This window comes from Perca flavescens, chromosome 2 (assembly GCF_004354835.1).
Source record: "Perca flavescens isolate YP-PL-M2 chromosome 2, PFLA_1.0, whole genome shotgun sequence".
NCBI classification, from domain to species: domain Eukaryota; kingdom Metazoa; phylum Chordata; class Actinopteri; order Perciformes; family Percidae; genus Perca; species Perca flavescens.
The window spans coordinates 6,566,394-6,578,961 of record NC_041332.1 but is presented as its reverse complement, the minus strand read 5'-3'; the positions used below and the strand labels follow the sequence as shown (position 1 = coordinate 6,578,961).

Here is a 12,568-nt window from a genome sequence, read left to right as displayed (position 1 = left end):
TTTCCTTGGCTTCTTTGAGTAAGGTTGTAACGGTAGCACGGTGTACAACCTGCTCACTTGACCCTCTGCCTTCTTGGGTTGTCAAAGAGCTATGGCCTACATTAGGACCTTATGTTTCAATGATCTTAAACTCTTCCCTCCTCACTGGAGTCTTTCCAGCTTGCTTCAAAACTGCTGTGGTTAAACCCCTACTAAAGAAGCCTAGTTTGGATGTAGACTCCATGACCAACTATAGACCTGTCTCAAATTTGGCTTTTCTGTCAAAAGTGTTTGAGAAAGTGGTCTCAAATCAGCTCTTAAATTATTTGTCACTAAATAAGCTATTTGAGCCATTTCAATCGGCTTTCCGGGTAAATCATTCCACAGAAACAGCACTTACAAAAGTGGTGAATGACTTGCTACTGTCTATAGATTCGGGGTCAACAAGCGTTTTCTTGCTGTTAGATCTTAGCGCTGCTTTCGACACGGTTGACCACTGTATATTACTGGATAGACTTGAGAAATTCTTTGGTATCTCAGGACAAGTTCTAGAGTGGTTAAGATCCTACCTGTCAGAAAGATTTCAATGTGTTTTATATGACAACATATTTTCGGATGTCCTGTGCCGTTAACCACGGGTTCCCCAAGGCTCTGTACTGGGTCCATTGCTTTTTTCACTTTACCTATCCCCATTGGGTCAGATTTTCCGTTCTTTTGGGATTGCTTTTCATTGTTATGCTGACGACATGCAGCTGTATATGCCACTAGATGTAGGAAGCGAGTCTAACACAGCTAAACTTGAGGCCTGTCTTGCAGCTGTTAAGAGGTGGTTATCAACAAATTTTTTGTTGCTTAATTCTGCCAAGACCGAAATGATGGTTATTGGACCAGCAAAACTAGGTCATCTTTATGATCACTTTACTTTGTCTCTCGATGATTGTGTAATCAATCGTAGACACCAAGTTAAGAATCTTGGTGTGCTCTTTGATCAGACACTTTCTTTTGGTTTACATATTAAGGAGGTGACCAGAGTTGCTTTTTTTCCATCTCAGAAACATCTCAAAGATAAGATCAATACTGTCGTTTAAGGACGCTGAGGTCCTCATTCATGCCTTTGTGTCATCCAGGCTAGATTATTGTAATGTGCTTCTGTCGGGTCTGCCAAAGAAAAGTCTGCGGAGTCTGCAGTTGGTTCAGAATGCTGCAGCTCGTGTTCTGACTGGAGCCTCAGATATGAACATATTACACCAGTGTTAGTTTCTCTCCATTGGCTCCCCTGTTCATGCCAGAGCAGACTTTAAGGTGTTGCTGATAATTTATAAAATATTAAATGGCAGCGCACCGTTGTATCTCAATGACCTAGTGAAACCCTATGTGCCTGCTCGAGCCCTGCGTTCTCAGGGGACGGGTCTTCTGAGTGTCCCAAGGGTTAAAAAGAAGACAATTGGGGAACGGGCTTTTTCCTTCCAGCAAGCACCAACATTGTGGAACAGCTTACCTCTGAACATCAGGCAGGCTTGTTCTGTTGAGGTTTTTAAAGCAAAGCTAAAGACCCATCTGTTTACTGTTGTGTATGAGACCTAATTTTTAATCTAATGTTTTTCTGAGAGTGTGTGTTATATTTTAGTCATTGGAACTGTTTTTAAACTGCATTTTCTATGTTCTGTACAGCACTTTGACTTGAAAGCGCTTTATAAATAAATGTATTATTATTATTATTATTATTTCAAATAAACCTGTTTAAAAAGGGAACGTGCTGCTCAGTGTGTAGTTTTCTCTTTCTGCTCTGATTCTGTGTTTACTTTATGATTTACAGGTGAAGAAAGTTCACTAATCCTTTATTGAAGTCAAAGTGTGAAAGGTCCAATTAAAACCACCAAGGTGTTCTGCATCAAACATTTCAATCAGGACATTTCAGCAATAACATCACGTGATCCCGGTCATTAGTCCTCCATCCAGTCTGAGGTTACATGTTAATGTACTGCTCTGTACTGTAGTAAACTAGTCTCACAGTCTGAGGTAAACGTAGTTTTGTGTGGTCAGTAACTCTGCTCTGAAATGTTGATTAAAAAACAAATTGATCCTAGAAAATACAAAAACACATTTTGAGTAAAATATATTTTGTGACTTTGCACCGTTTGATTATTTGTCGTCATGGTGATTATATGCACTGCAGCTTTTATTTAACAGTAATATGGCTGCTACAGCCATTTATGTTCATCTAATATAATGAGTAGATATTCTTTTTACATATTTTAGTTTGCTTGTTCTCAAAGAAGTCTTGTACCATGTGGACGCACTGACAGTGTTGTTGTCATTACTTAAAATTCCTCCTGGGGGAGACAGAGACTACGAAACACTACAGCTTTAATGTTAAACCTCAGTAACGTGAGAAAGAGCAGACCAGACAGGGTAAGTTGATTCAGGAGAAATGGAGTTTTTCAGTTTGTACTTAAAAAATGAAAGATGCAGATTATAGAGTCATTTTCCTTCCTGTTAATTAGCCACAAAACAGCCCTGTTTTCATCCTAGTGATGATTTACTAGCTGATCCGAGAGGCTTTTTAAACACTTTATTTAGCTTTAAGAAGAAGGATATGCAAATAGAATAGTTAAAAGTACATACACAAATACATCCATAAAGGTACAGGGTGTCTGGTAACAAATGCATTCGGTTAAGAGAGAAGCAGCTTGATCATGTAGGCATTTAAAAATAAGATTTAAGGTGGAATAAGTTCTACAGTTGAGCATTAAGTTTGGCTTCGTACATCCAAGTACGAATCAGACAAATACGTTATCTAATATGTTTTAACAAAGTGCAACATCAACAAAAGCCAAAAGAAAGTGCAGCAAATAAAATCCTGTGTCATCATCCAGCAGTTGTGTTGACTGATTGTCACCATTTCCCCTGACGGCCTGATTCAGCCCCAGATATTAAAGAGATGAAGTCATAAAGGAGCTGAAGCCTTCACATAGTTTGTTGTCCAGCAGAGAGATCTTCACAGCAGTCTGAACCAGCTTCACATGAAGACATATATATATACCAGTTGGAGATTCAAGTCACTTTGGATAGTTTTAAATGATAGAAAGCAGCTTTCATTATGTCCCTGATATGTTTTTGGAATAATGGATTGTATGAGTTCAACAATCGACTTGTGTGGACTTCACCAGAACACCAGAACTAAACAGAGGTATGTGCACTGGCTGAATTAACACGACTTTTATGCATTTCTTTCACATCTACTGCAGTCATATTCACTGTGTTGACTCAGAAGGAATCAGTTCACATGGCTAGGCACTTGTAATGACATCTCCAACATGTTCAGAGGCTAAAAGCACGTTTCAAACCTGCCCCGTTTCAGCCTCCTGGGTCTAACTGGAGCAGGAGGAGAACTCGGTGTAGGCAACGCCGATTATTTTCGGTTTTCTCCATACTGACAGACCTCCGTGACCACAAACAACAGAGATACGTGTTGAATTATTTTCTCCTTTAAGAGTCCAACTCACGGTGAGGTTAAGGCCACAGACGGTAAAAATAAGGGCCAAAGCTTCTAGGTGATCTAACCCGGGTTAAAGTGTGAGATTCAAGTTACTTTGAATGTTGTTAAACGATGGAAAGCAGCGTTCTTTATGTCACTGATATTAAGAGTCCCAACCTAACCCGGGTTAAGGTGGATACATACATATGCTAAGCTATAAAAATAGAGAAGTAAAACGTACAATAGGCAAGTAGGAGAAAATGAAAATACTCCATTAAAAGTACCTTACAGCTGTATTGAAGTACAGCATAGTTACAGTACATGCAGGAATACCCCGAGTACTAAAAGGAGTCATCTCCGTCTGGTAACTAAATGACAACTAAAAAAAATATGGGTCTCAAGGAGGGCTTTGGTCTGTCGTCTCCCCAAGGAGACGTGATGCAATGCATTGTGGGGGAAAGGAGAATCACAGCAAACCTCTGTAAAGTAGTACCTACTTTTTCATATTATATTCTGTTTTGTGATACCCAACAACATCAAATACAACAGAAAACAGTTTACATTCATTTACCAATAAGAAAGTTGAGCAAATCTGTTGTAAAATGAACCCTGCAGCTCGGCCTTTAAATCAATATTTGTGTAAAATGTGTAAAATGTTTGATTGCTTTAGTGAGCAGCCGTGTAATAAACCATCCTGTATGTTGTTAATATGATTTTGTTCGGGGCTTATTGTTGACCAGCTCAGAAGATTTATGTAAAGATCCTTTTCTAATACTGCATCAGGACCAAAAGGACTCCTTGTTATGATCCTGGTTGTGTCTGAGTTGTGTAAAACCTTTATCAGTCCATGTGGGGAGGGTTCATGTTGTTCTGGTCTCTAAACTCTAAAACTGGTGAAGGGTTCACTGTCCCACTAAATGCTTGCTCTGGGGGGAATTACTGGAATTGTTGGGTCTTTGTAAATTATAGAGTGTGGTCTAGACCTACTCTATCTGTAAAGTGTCCTGCGATAACTCTTGTTATGATTTGATACTATAAATAAAATTGAATTCAAGCTCTCAGACGAGGTTTCCTACAGTAAGATGTTTCCATTTCCTGCAGCTCTCTCCAGGTCTTCATCTCCTTTTGCTGCTTCCATGTTCAGGTTTTTCATCTCACATCCATTCCCTGCTGTCTCTGGTTCTTGCTCCTTCCTTCCTCTGAGCCTCTCGATGCAACTCTCTGAGAAAAAGAAAAGCAGTTTGCAGAACTTGTTAAAGGACGGAGGAAACAGAGAAGTAGAGAACAAATAGCCTACCTGTTTTAGCCCGAATATCATGTTTTTCTTCCTATGAATATATCTGAAAAAGTTGTGATGCTAACTTTAAGATGAGGGTAAAGTACGGAGAATGAAAGCCCAAAAAGACCTCATGAAGTATTTTTTCAAAAATGAGTCTTGAAAAAAGGGGTGGGGGGTCATCGTATTTTTGGGGTCGTCTTATATTCGGGTCAGTGTGGTATATGGCTCACATCGGAGCATTAATGTGGATTAAAGCACACAAAGTGTACCAGGATCAGTCTGTCTGGTTCTGGTTTGACTTCAACAACTTCAAACACAGACATGAGACATCAAGCACTGATATCACATCAGTTCACAGTGGAAACACAGACATGTGGAAAGATAAAACTAACACCACAAATGATCAGGAGAAAGAGCTGTGGAGCAAAAGTTAGTTATTTTAACTTACTGATCTCTCCTCTCATCAGAACCAGAACCAGAACCAGGAGAGTCCCGAGGAGGAGAAGAGAGGGAAGGATAACAGCACGGGCAGTCTTCCTGTTCTCACCATCTGGAAGAATATCAGAGAAGATGTTGAGTTTAGAAGAAGGGCAGCTTTAAGAAGATCCACACCTAACCCTAACCCTAACCAGAACTCACACACTAACCAGCCTGAGTCAGGACCCTTCAGGTCTCTGGAGGACTATTAGAAGACATTTACCCCCCCGATGGTCTGACTTGGTCTCTTCTCCCACTGGAGGTCCAGATGTGCTGAAATCATTTCTCTTTGTCCTGTTTGCTTTTCTTTCTGTTTTAAATGACACAAACAAAGTTCTTCATTATCTCCAGTTGCATTATACACAACTTAAATATGAAAACATAATAATTGACCTGTCCTGCTTACCAACAGTGAGGTAAAATTCACAGCGGGCTTTCAGGTCTGGGACGTAGACTTCGTACAGTCCAGAGTCAGACAGATTTACTGAGGAGATGTGCAGCGTCACGGTTCCTCCGATCAGGTCTTCATGGATCAGAGTTGTTCTGCCTCTGTAGTGATGACTCTGTGGAGGGAAATGGTCCTGTCCATGTCGGTAGACGTGGACCACATCGTCACGGAGGTCAAGTCTCTTCAGATCCAGCGTGTAAGGAGTCAAGTTGAGCGGAGGACTCAGAGAACCCCCCAGAGTAACAGCATCACCTTCTACTGCCTCGACCAGAGTCGGACACACCACACGATGCTCTCCTGGAGAAACACACATTATATAGACACAGACATTATTTAGACTGTCTGAAATCCTCTGAAGGACAGACAGCTTTTCAAACTCTTTTCATTGGTTTAACCCTCATGCCCTCCTCAAAAAAAAAAAAAAAAAAAACACTGGACAACTTCATGGCAAAAATGTACACGCACACAAAAACTGCTATTAAATCATCATAGGCTATATCAATATTTATTCCATAAGTCACTTAAACAACTTCTAACTTGCTCAAAACTACCAAACTTTTATTTTCTGGATTTTAACCCTTTAAATGCCAGATTTGATTCTTTGAAGTAACAATTATTTATGAAAAACCCAACAGAACATTAATTATTTTCCGTAAAATAAATCGTAGGGGAATGGTGCTTTGGTGGTGATTAGAGTCTTGGATATGTCAAAGATAAGCAACAAAACTGATCTGAAGAGGAGTCCTGCAGTTCGCTGGAAGTTTCGGGAGTCTTACACAAAATGGTCACTGGTGTCCTCCAATTCTGTGAGTGCCTCTAACCCTTCCTCTGCATTGATGCCAGAGCCCACGAGATATGCCATATCAAGAATCCATGATGTGGCATCCTCCTCCCGACCTTTTCTTCACTCTTGACTTGATCCAGCTGATTCAGGAAATGACAAACCTACACGGGAGGTGTTCAATCTCAGGATGGAGTGATGTGGATGCTCAAGAGATTCGACCATACATGGCACTTCTCATCCTGGCAGCTGTGTACCGGTCCAAAGGGGAATCCACCCGGAGCCTGTGGGATGTCCATAGTGGGAGACCAGTCTTCAGGGACACCATGTCCCACAAACGATTTGAAATGATAAGCGCCAGTTTACAGCAAATACAGGAGACAATGTTCTCCCCCCCCACCCCAATCTCTTTATTGTTTTTTCAAGTTAGCAACATTTGCATGAACAAAGTGTTGTACAGATAAGTGATAACAAAAAGGAGCTTCACACCCATTTACTGGACCTTCCACACACCTGTCTTCAGGTCCCTATATAGCCCACCCACAGAAAAGTAAAACCCAGCACTCACACACCAGGACAAAAGAGACAGAACAGACCAATCACAAAAAAAAAATTAAAATAAAAAATAATTATACAAGAGGGGAGGGAGGGGATTGGCTCAGGGCTCAGTTAGGACTGGTCAGTTTCTAAGACACACACACACACACACACACACGTTTCAAATGAAACGCTGACATTACAGAATGCATGGTTTTATACTGTAAAGGCAGTGAGATAAAACATGTGGTTATAATGGAAGTCAATGAGGCATTTTTGTCCACGAAGGTGTCCAGAGAGAGTATCTGGAACTACATAAAAAACACTGTATTTAAAAATGTTGACCAAAAAAAGGTTCCTACAAAATGTCATGCCATAAGCAGTAACACAGCAAAAAATATCACAAAATGAAAAAACAATATAAAATAAAGAAATTGAGAAAAATATACAAAAATGCCCATAGAGGGCATGAGGGTTAAATGTAGTGGCACAACAGTAAAAGTTACCTTTCCTACTTCTCCCATTCAGGAGGATAGAGCTGAGTAAATTGTAAAATGGTGCTGCGGCTCCTTTAAGAGAGCTCCGTGCATATAGCTAGGTGTGTGTGTGTCAGTGTGTGTGTGTCAAGGGTTGAGAGGAGAAAGAGAGAAAGAGAAAGCAGACGGTATATGCGACCGGAGCAGAGTTGGTAGAATAACTTTAAATTTTGTACCCAGTGTGTGCGCTGTTGGAAATAAACTCCAGAAGACTAAAAGCCAAGCTCCATCATTGTCTCACCGGAAACGGGATTTTAACCCCGACGTTATTGGTCTTATAAAGTCGGCCCTGGAGGTAACGAGTCTTCCTGGTTTTCTGACCACGGTCGGAAAAGAAGCGATCAGGAAATTTTAACACTGTGTATGGTCTATTTGATATTTCTACATATATCATCAGGGATGTAAAGATACACTCAACTCACGATTCAATACACGGTTTTCTCAGGATTTTGTACAGAATGAGCTGCAGACAAATGAGTGAAAACTGCTCCTTTATAAACTGTGCAAAATAACAGAGATGTCCTCTTATTAAAAGGGCTAGTGAAATCGTATTTTATCTTAAATAACAAAAAGGTAATAACAAATATCCTCTGAAATATAAGTTCTATCAGTTCTTCCGCCATGCAAAGTCTCTGGGAAACTCTTTCTGGGCCAGAGGGTGTTCAGTTCCTCCGTTGGCCGCTATGCCCATGGTTGCTTTAAGACATGGCGCTGTTCCTCGGGCCTTTCTAACGGAGTGGCGTGACGTTTGTGACCATGTCTGTGATCGGGAAGCCGCGCAAGCAGCAAGCACAAGTGGAAGCCGCTGCTGCATATTTGCATATTGCCTTCCTTGGGGTCTAAATCGTCTAAATCATCATGATTTAGACGCCAACTGTTGTTGAATTTAGGAGAAATCTAAGGACGCAAATAGACAAAGTCTAGTCAAATAAAGACCTAAATGTGTATTTTGGAATTCTTTTCACCACAAGTCCGAAAGAAGACATGTTATGAAAGAAAAATAGCCCAAAATCTTAAAATTGACCAGTGCATAGAAAACGATGTTTTTGCTGCCGTGTCTCCCCTTAATCCACTTCTCATTGATCTGTATGTTAATAATTCATCTGAATGTTCTTTTAATCACGTTTTACAGACAAGAATGAATCATTTAATGAAGATAAACACCATTAATTCATGTAATTTAAGCAAATTCCTAATTTTCTAATCAAACACATGGCCAGGTTTATTTTGTGAGTGTTCAGATGAAGACGTTTCAGGAGGAAGAGTAAGAAAGAGGTCTTCTATCTCTTCTGACTGTCTACAGTTGTAGGTTATCTTATTAATCAGAAACAAAGCTCTTGTATTAATATAGTTCAGGTCAGTTTAAATCGTCTCAGATTGTCTTCACACTGCTTAGTTGTGTTATTGTTCAGTAATGAGCTCATATTCATATTTACATTTTCAGAAACTTAATAAAATGCGTTTTTTTGGAAACCTAAATTCCACATGTTGCCAATAATCACAGATAGGCTAAATGTCAAAGAAGCAGACTCATATGAATTAAACTCACCCAGGATAGTTTCAGGAAACAGGAGAAAAGTTATTAAAAGTATCTTCATCATCACGTCCAGGAGAGAAGTAAACGTCTTCATCACTTCTGGAGAGAAATGGATCCAACTGTGGAGAGTCCTCAGCTCACTCCAGTCGGTTAGCGCAGGACAGTCGTTCGGCTCTTTTCAATCATGACAGACTCACTCCGCCCACGATCCCGAGCCTGCAGCCTGTGCACGCCACGCCCCTGTAAGAATAAAAACAATGTGGAAACCACGCTGTGGTGGTAAATGAAATGACGCTGGTGAATGGTTGAAGAAGTATTGAGATCCTTGAGGGGAGAGTGGGGCGGTTGCAACACTTTTTACATTTCCTTCAGTTTCTCAGCAACCGTTTGTATTAGAAAGACAAAAAGAATTATATATCAAACCCATATATGTCACCTACTTGCCCATACTGCTGAAACATGTGTACATATGATAATATGAAAGTAATTTGTACTTAAATGGACCTTGATAAATGTTGCAACATTCATTTAGATGTAATAAAACTCATACTTCGGCATAATTATTCAAATATTTTTTCAGTTTATTTGAGACTAGAGTTATCAAACCACTGAATATCCTTTTATATCAATTTTATCTAATTGTCATTATTGTTGTCATGAGGGACAGTTGCAACACCATTTGTGGACAGTTGCATAGGGGGACACCCCCTGGCAGCCATCTTAAAACTAGCGATGCTAGCCTAACACATTAGCTTTAACACATGGTACCTAATTCCGTTAAGAGCTAAGAAACTGCACATTCAAACTATATAACGATGTAAATGGACTGTTCTTATATAGCGCTTTTTTAGTCTCAACGACTACTCAAAGCATAGGCGCGGGAAGTAAGGGTGCTGGGGGTGCTGCATTACCCCCTGTTGGTGGCAGCACCCGTATTACCCAATGGGCATTAATCATTATGGTGATAATTATCCAATCAGAATAAAATAAAAGTTGTTTAATGTAATGATTGGGAGAAGGCCGCATGCACTGTGTAGATTGGCTAAAGATAAACGTGGCTGGGCATAGAGCAGGTTGTTTACATCGCACTGATCCAAGATCAGCTTTCTAAGAACGAGTTGAGATTGAAAGAGTGGAATTAATTAGTAACTGATCCCCGGTCAGATTGGGTTGCATCAGCGAGTGAAAGTGTGGAAAACGGAGTGAAAGCGGCTGCTATAAAAAATGTCCCGCGAATAAATAGCTTTTTAAAAAGAGCTGGGAATGACGAAGAGGAGGATGTCGAGGAGCTAGCCAACGTTAGCTTGGAAGAATCGCTGCCTTCTACCAGCTACACTCAGCCACAGCTAACGGTGGCTAACGTTAACTTTAGCGAAGTTGTTGTGGAAAAAGACAGAGATGAGGCCGGTGGTCATCAGCATTACAGAACAAGGTAATGGCCCCTCAGGTACCATCATCTCTGAAGACCCTGCACTACGGGGGCCGATTACAGAGACCGTCCGGGAGGAAGTTATACCCAGAGGGATATTAGCCTTTCAGAATCGGCGGTTAGATGTCCAGCATCTCGGAGGGGGGACGAGGCTGGCGGCAGAAAGACCCGCTCTCTCACTAACGAGGCACTGACCCGACACCTTCACAACGGTGAACCGGTACCACGGGAGTGGATTCTAGATCACTGTCCACCGGAGACATTTGTTGCGTTGCCTGTAAAGTGCTCCCAACACACAGCAGCGCATGTGTAGTAGGGTTTAGCGAGCTGCTGAGGGAGGATTTGATCTGCGACTTTGCAAAGAAAAAGACAAGAAATTAGAACTTCTATAGCTAAGAGCTATTATGCTATCTGTAAATTGAGTAGGTTAATATAATCTGTTGTGACCGTGTGACCAGATAATGTACATATTTTGTTTAGTTTATTGAAATGCCATGCATATAACTCTAAGAATGAATGAATTATTTAAGTGTACGATCAACAGATAAGTCTTGAGACTCCTCTTGAAGGATCCAAAACGATCACATGAACTCTGAACACTATTCAACTCTGAACACTGGGAAACTCATATCAGAGAATGCATATTTTAAGAGGACTGTCTGCAGGGAATGTGTCTGACCATTAACGGTGGGGGTGGGCCGCCTGGGCCAAAAATGCCAGGGCCCATTTTTCGTCCCAGTCCAGCCCTGTTCATTGTTATTCATTCTGATCATTCATCATAGTGTACTGCTCGGGATTTAAAGAAAAAACACATTTACACACATCTCCCACATTATCTTGTGACTCGGTCACTTCTTCTACTGAAAGGCCAGATGTGCTGGAAACCTTTTTAGTAACCAAATAAAACTAATAAACTCAGCATGCAGCTTACCAACAATGATGTTAATAACAGAACGGGCTCGCAGCTTTTTGATGTAGACTTTGTATGGACCACTATCAGACAGAGTTACTGAGGAGATCTTCAGAGTCACGATGCCTCTGATCAGGTCTTCATGGTTGAGAGTTGTTCTGTCTCTGTATCGATCCATCTGGTCATCCAGGTGGTCCTCTCCCCGTCGATAAGAGTAGACATCACTATAGATACCGAGGTCGAGTCTCGCCACATCCAGCGTGTAGTCAGACAAGTCGACGGGGGGGTCCAGACCACACTGTATAGTGACATCATCTCCTTGTGCTGCCTCTATGGTCTGAGGACAGGTGAGACGATGCTCTACTGGAGAAACAGACATAACATTCACACACAGCTTTAACACCTCTGAAGGACCAGAGTTGATGGTTTACATTCAGTTCTCCAACTATTCCTAAAATGAAGAATGTGCTGCTCCACCTCAGCAATATATTTAATGGATCAACTGGGACTGGGATTTAATGGATCAATATATATATATATATATATATATATATATATATATATATATATATGTCAATAAATAATAAATAAATAAAATATATGTTGAATAAAATGAGTTAAAATAAAGAGCAATAAAAAGAGACCTCACATGAAAGCCTATAGTCTACATATAGAAATATAAAAATAGGTTTTAAGAAGTGATCTAAAAGATGTGATTTTGAGAGTCTGCAGTTATCGTCATTCACCAATCTGTATAAAAGAGTAAAGTCATAAACTGACACACAACAGGGAGGACACACTAACAAACAGCTGTCCTACAGTAATAACACTGAGAAGGAAAATACTGCATCTGTGAGGCTGGTAAATACAGCAGCCTGATCACGTGCTAGGTCCACTCCAGTGTGATGTTCTGGTTCTCCTCTGCCTGATAGGAGCTCTGGGTCACATTCACTACAAATGTTCCTGTCGAGGAGACAGAGAGGGAACGTGAGGAGCAGACACACTGACAACTTTAAACTCCATCTCCACATAAAGACTCACAAACACATGAGCTCAAAGTTCACTTATTACAGGACAGAGAGAGAAATATATATATATATATATATATATATATATATATATATAACATGTAGCTAGGTTAACAGTGAACAATCAGTGTTGGACCTCCAGTCTGTTG

At 40.5% G+C, this 12,568-nt stretch overlaps 1 protein-coding gene across 1 annotated transcript; it reads right to left on the bottom strand.

Annotated features, from left to right (window-relative positions):
• Positions 1-4,471: 4,471 nt before the first annotated feature.
• LOC114548600 (myelin-oligodendrocyte glycoprotein-like) lies at positions 4,472-11,759 on the bottom strand. Its single transcript, XM_028568591.1, has 6 exons — positions 11,413-11,759; positions 9,065-9,292; positions 5,620-5,958; positions 5,437-5,523; positions 5,185-5,286; positions 4,472-4,678 (listed from the first exon to the last, which is right to left on the bottom strand). The coding sequence occupies exons 2-6, from the start codon at positions 9,144-9,146 to the stop codon at positions 4,530-4,532; spliced, it is 759 nt and encodes a 252-aa protein (XP_028424392.1). The 5' UTR covers positions 9,147-9,292; positions 11,413-11,759; the 3' UTR covers positions 4,472-4,529.
• Positions 11,760-12,568: the final 809 nt, after the last annotated feature.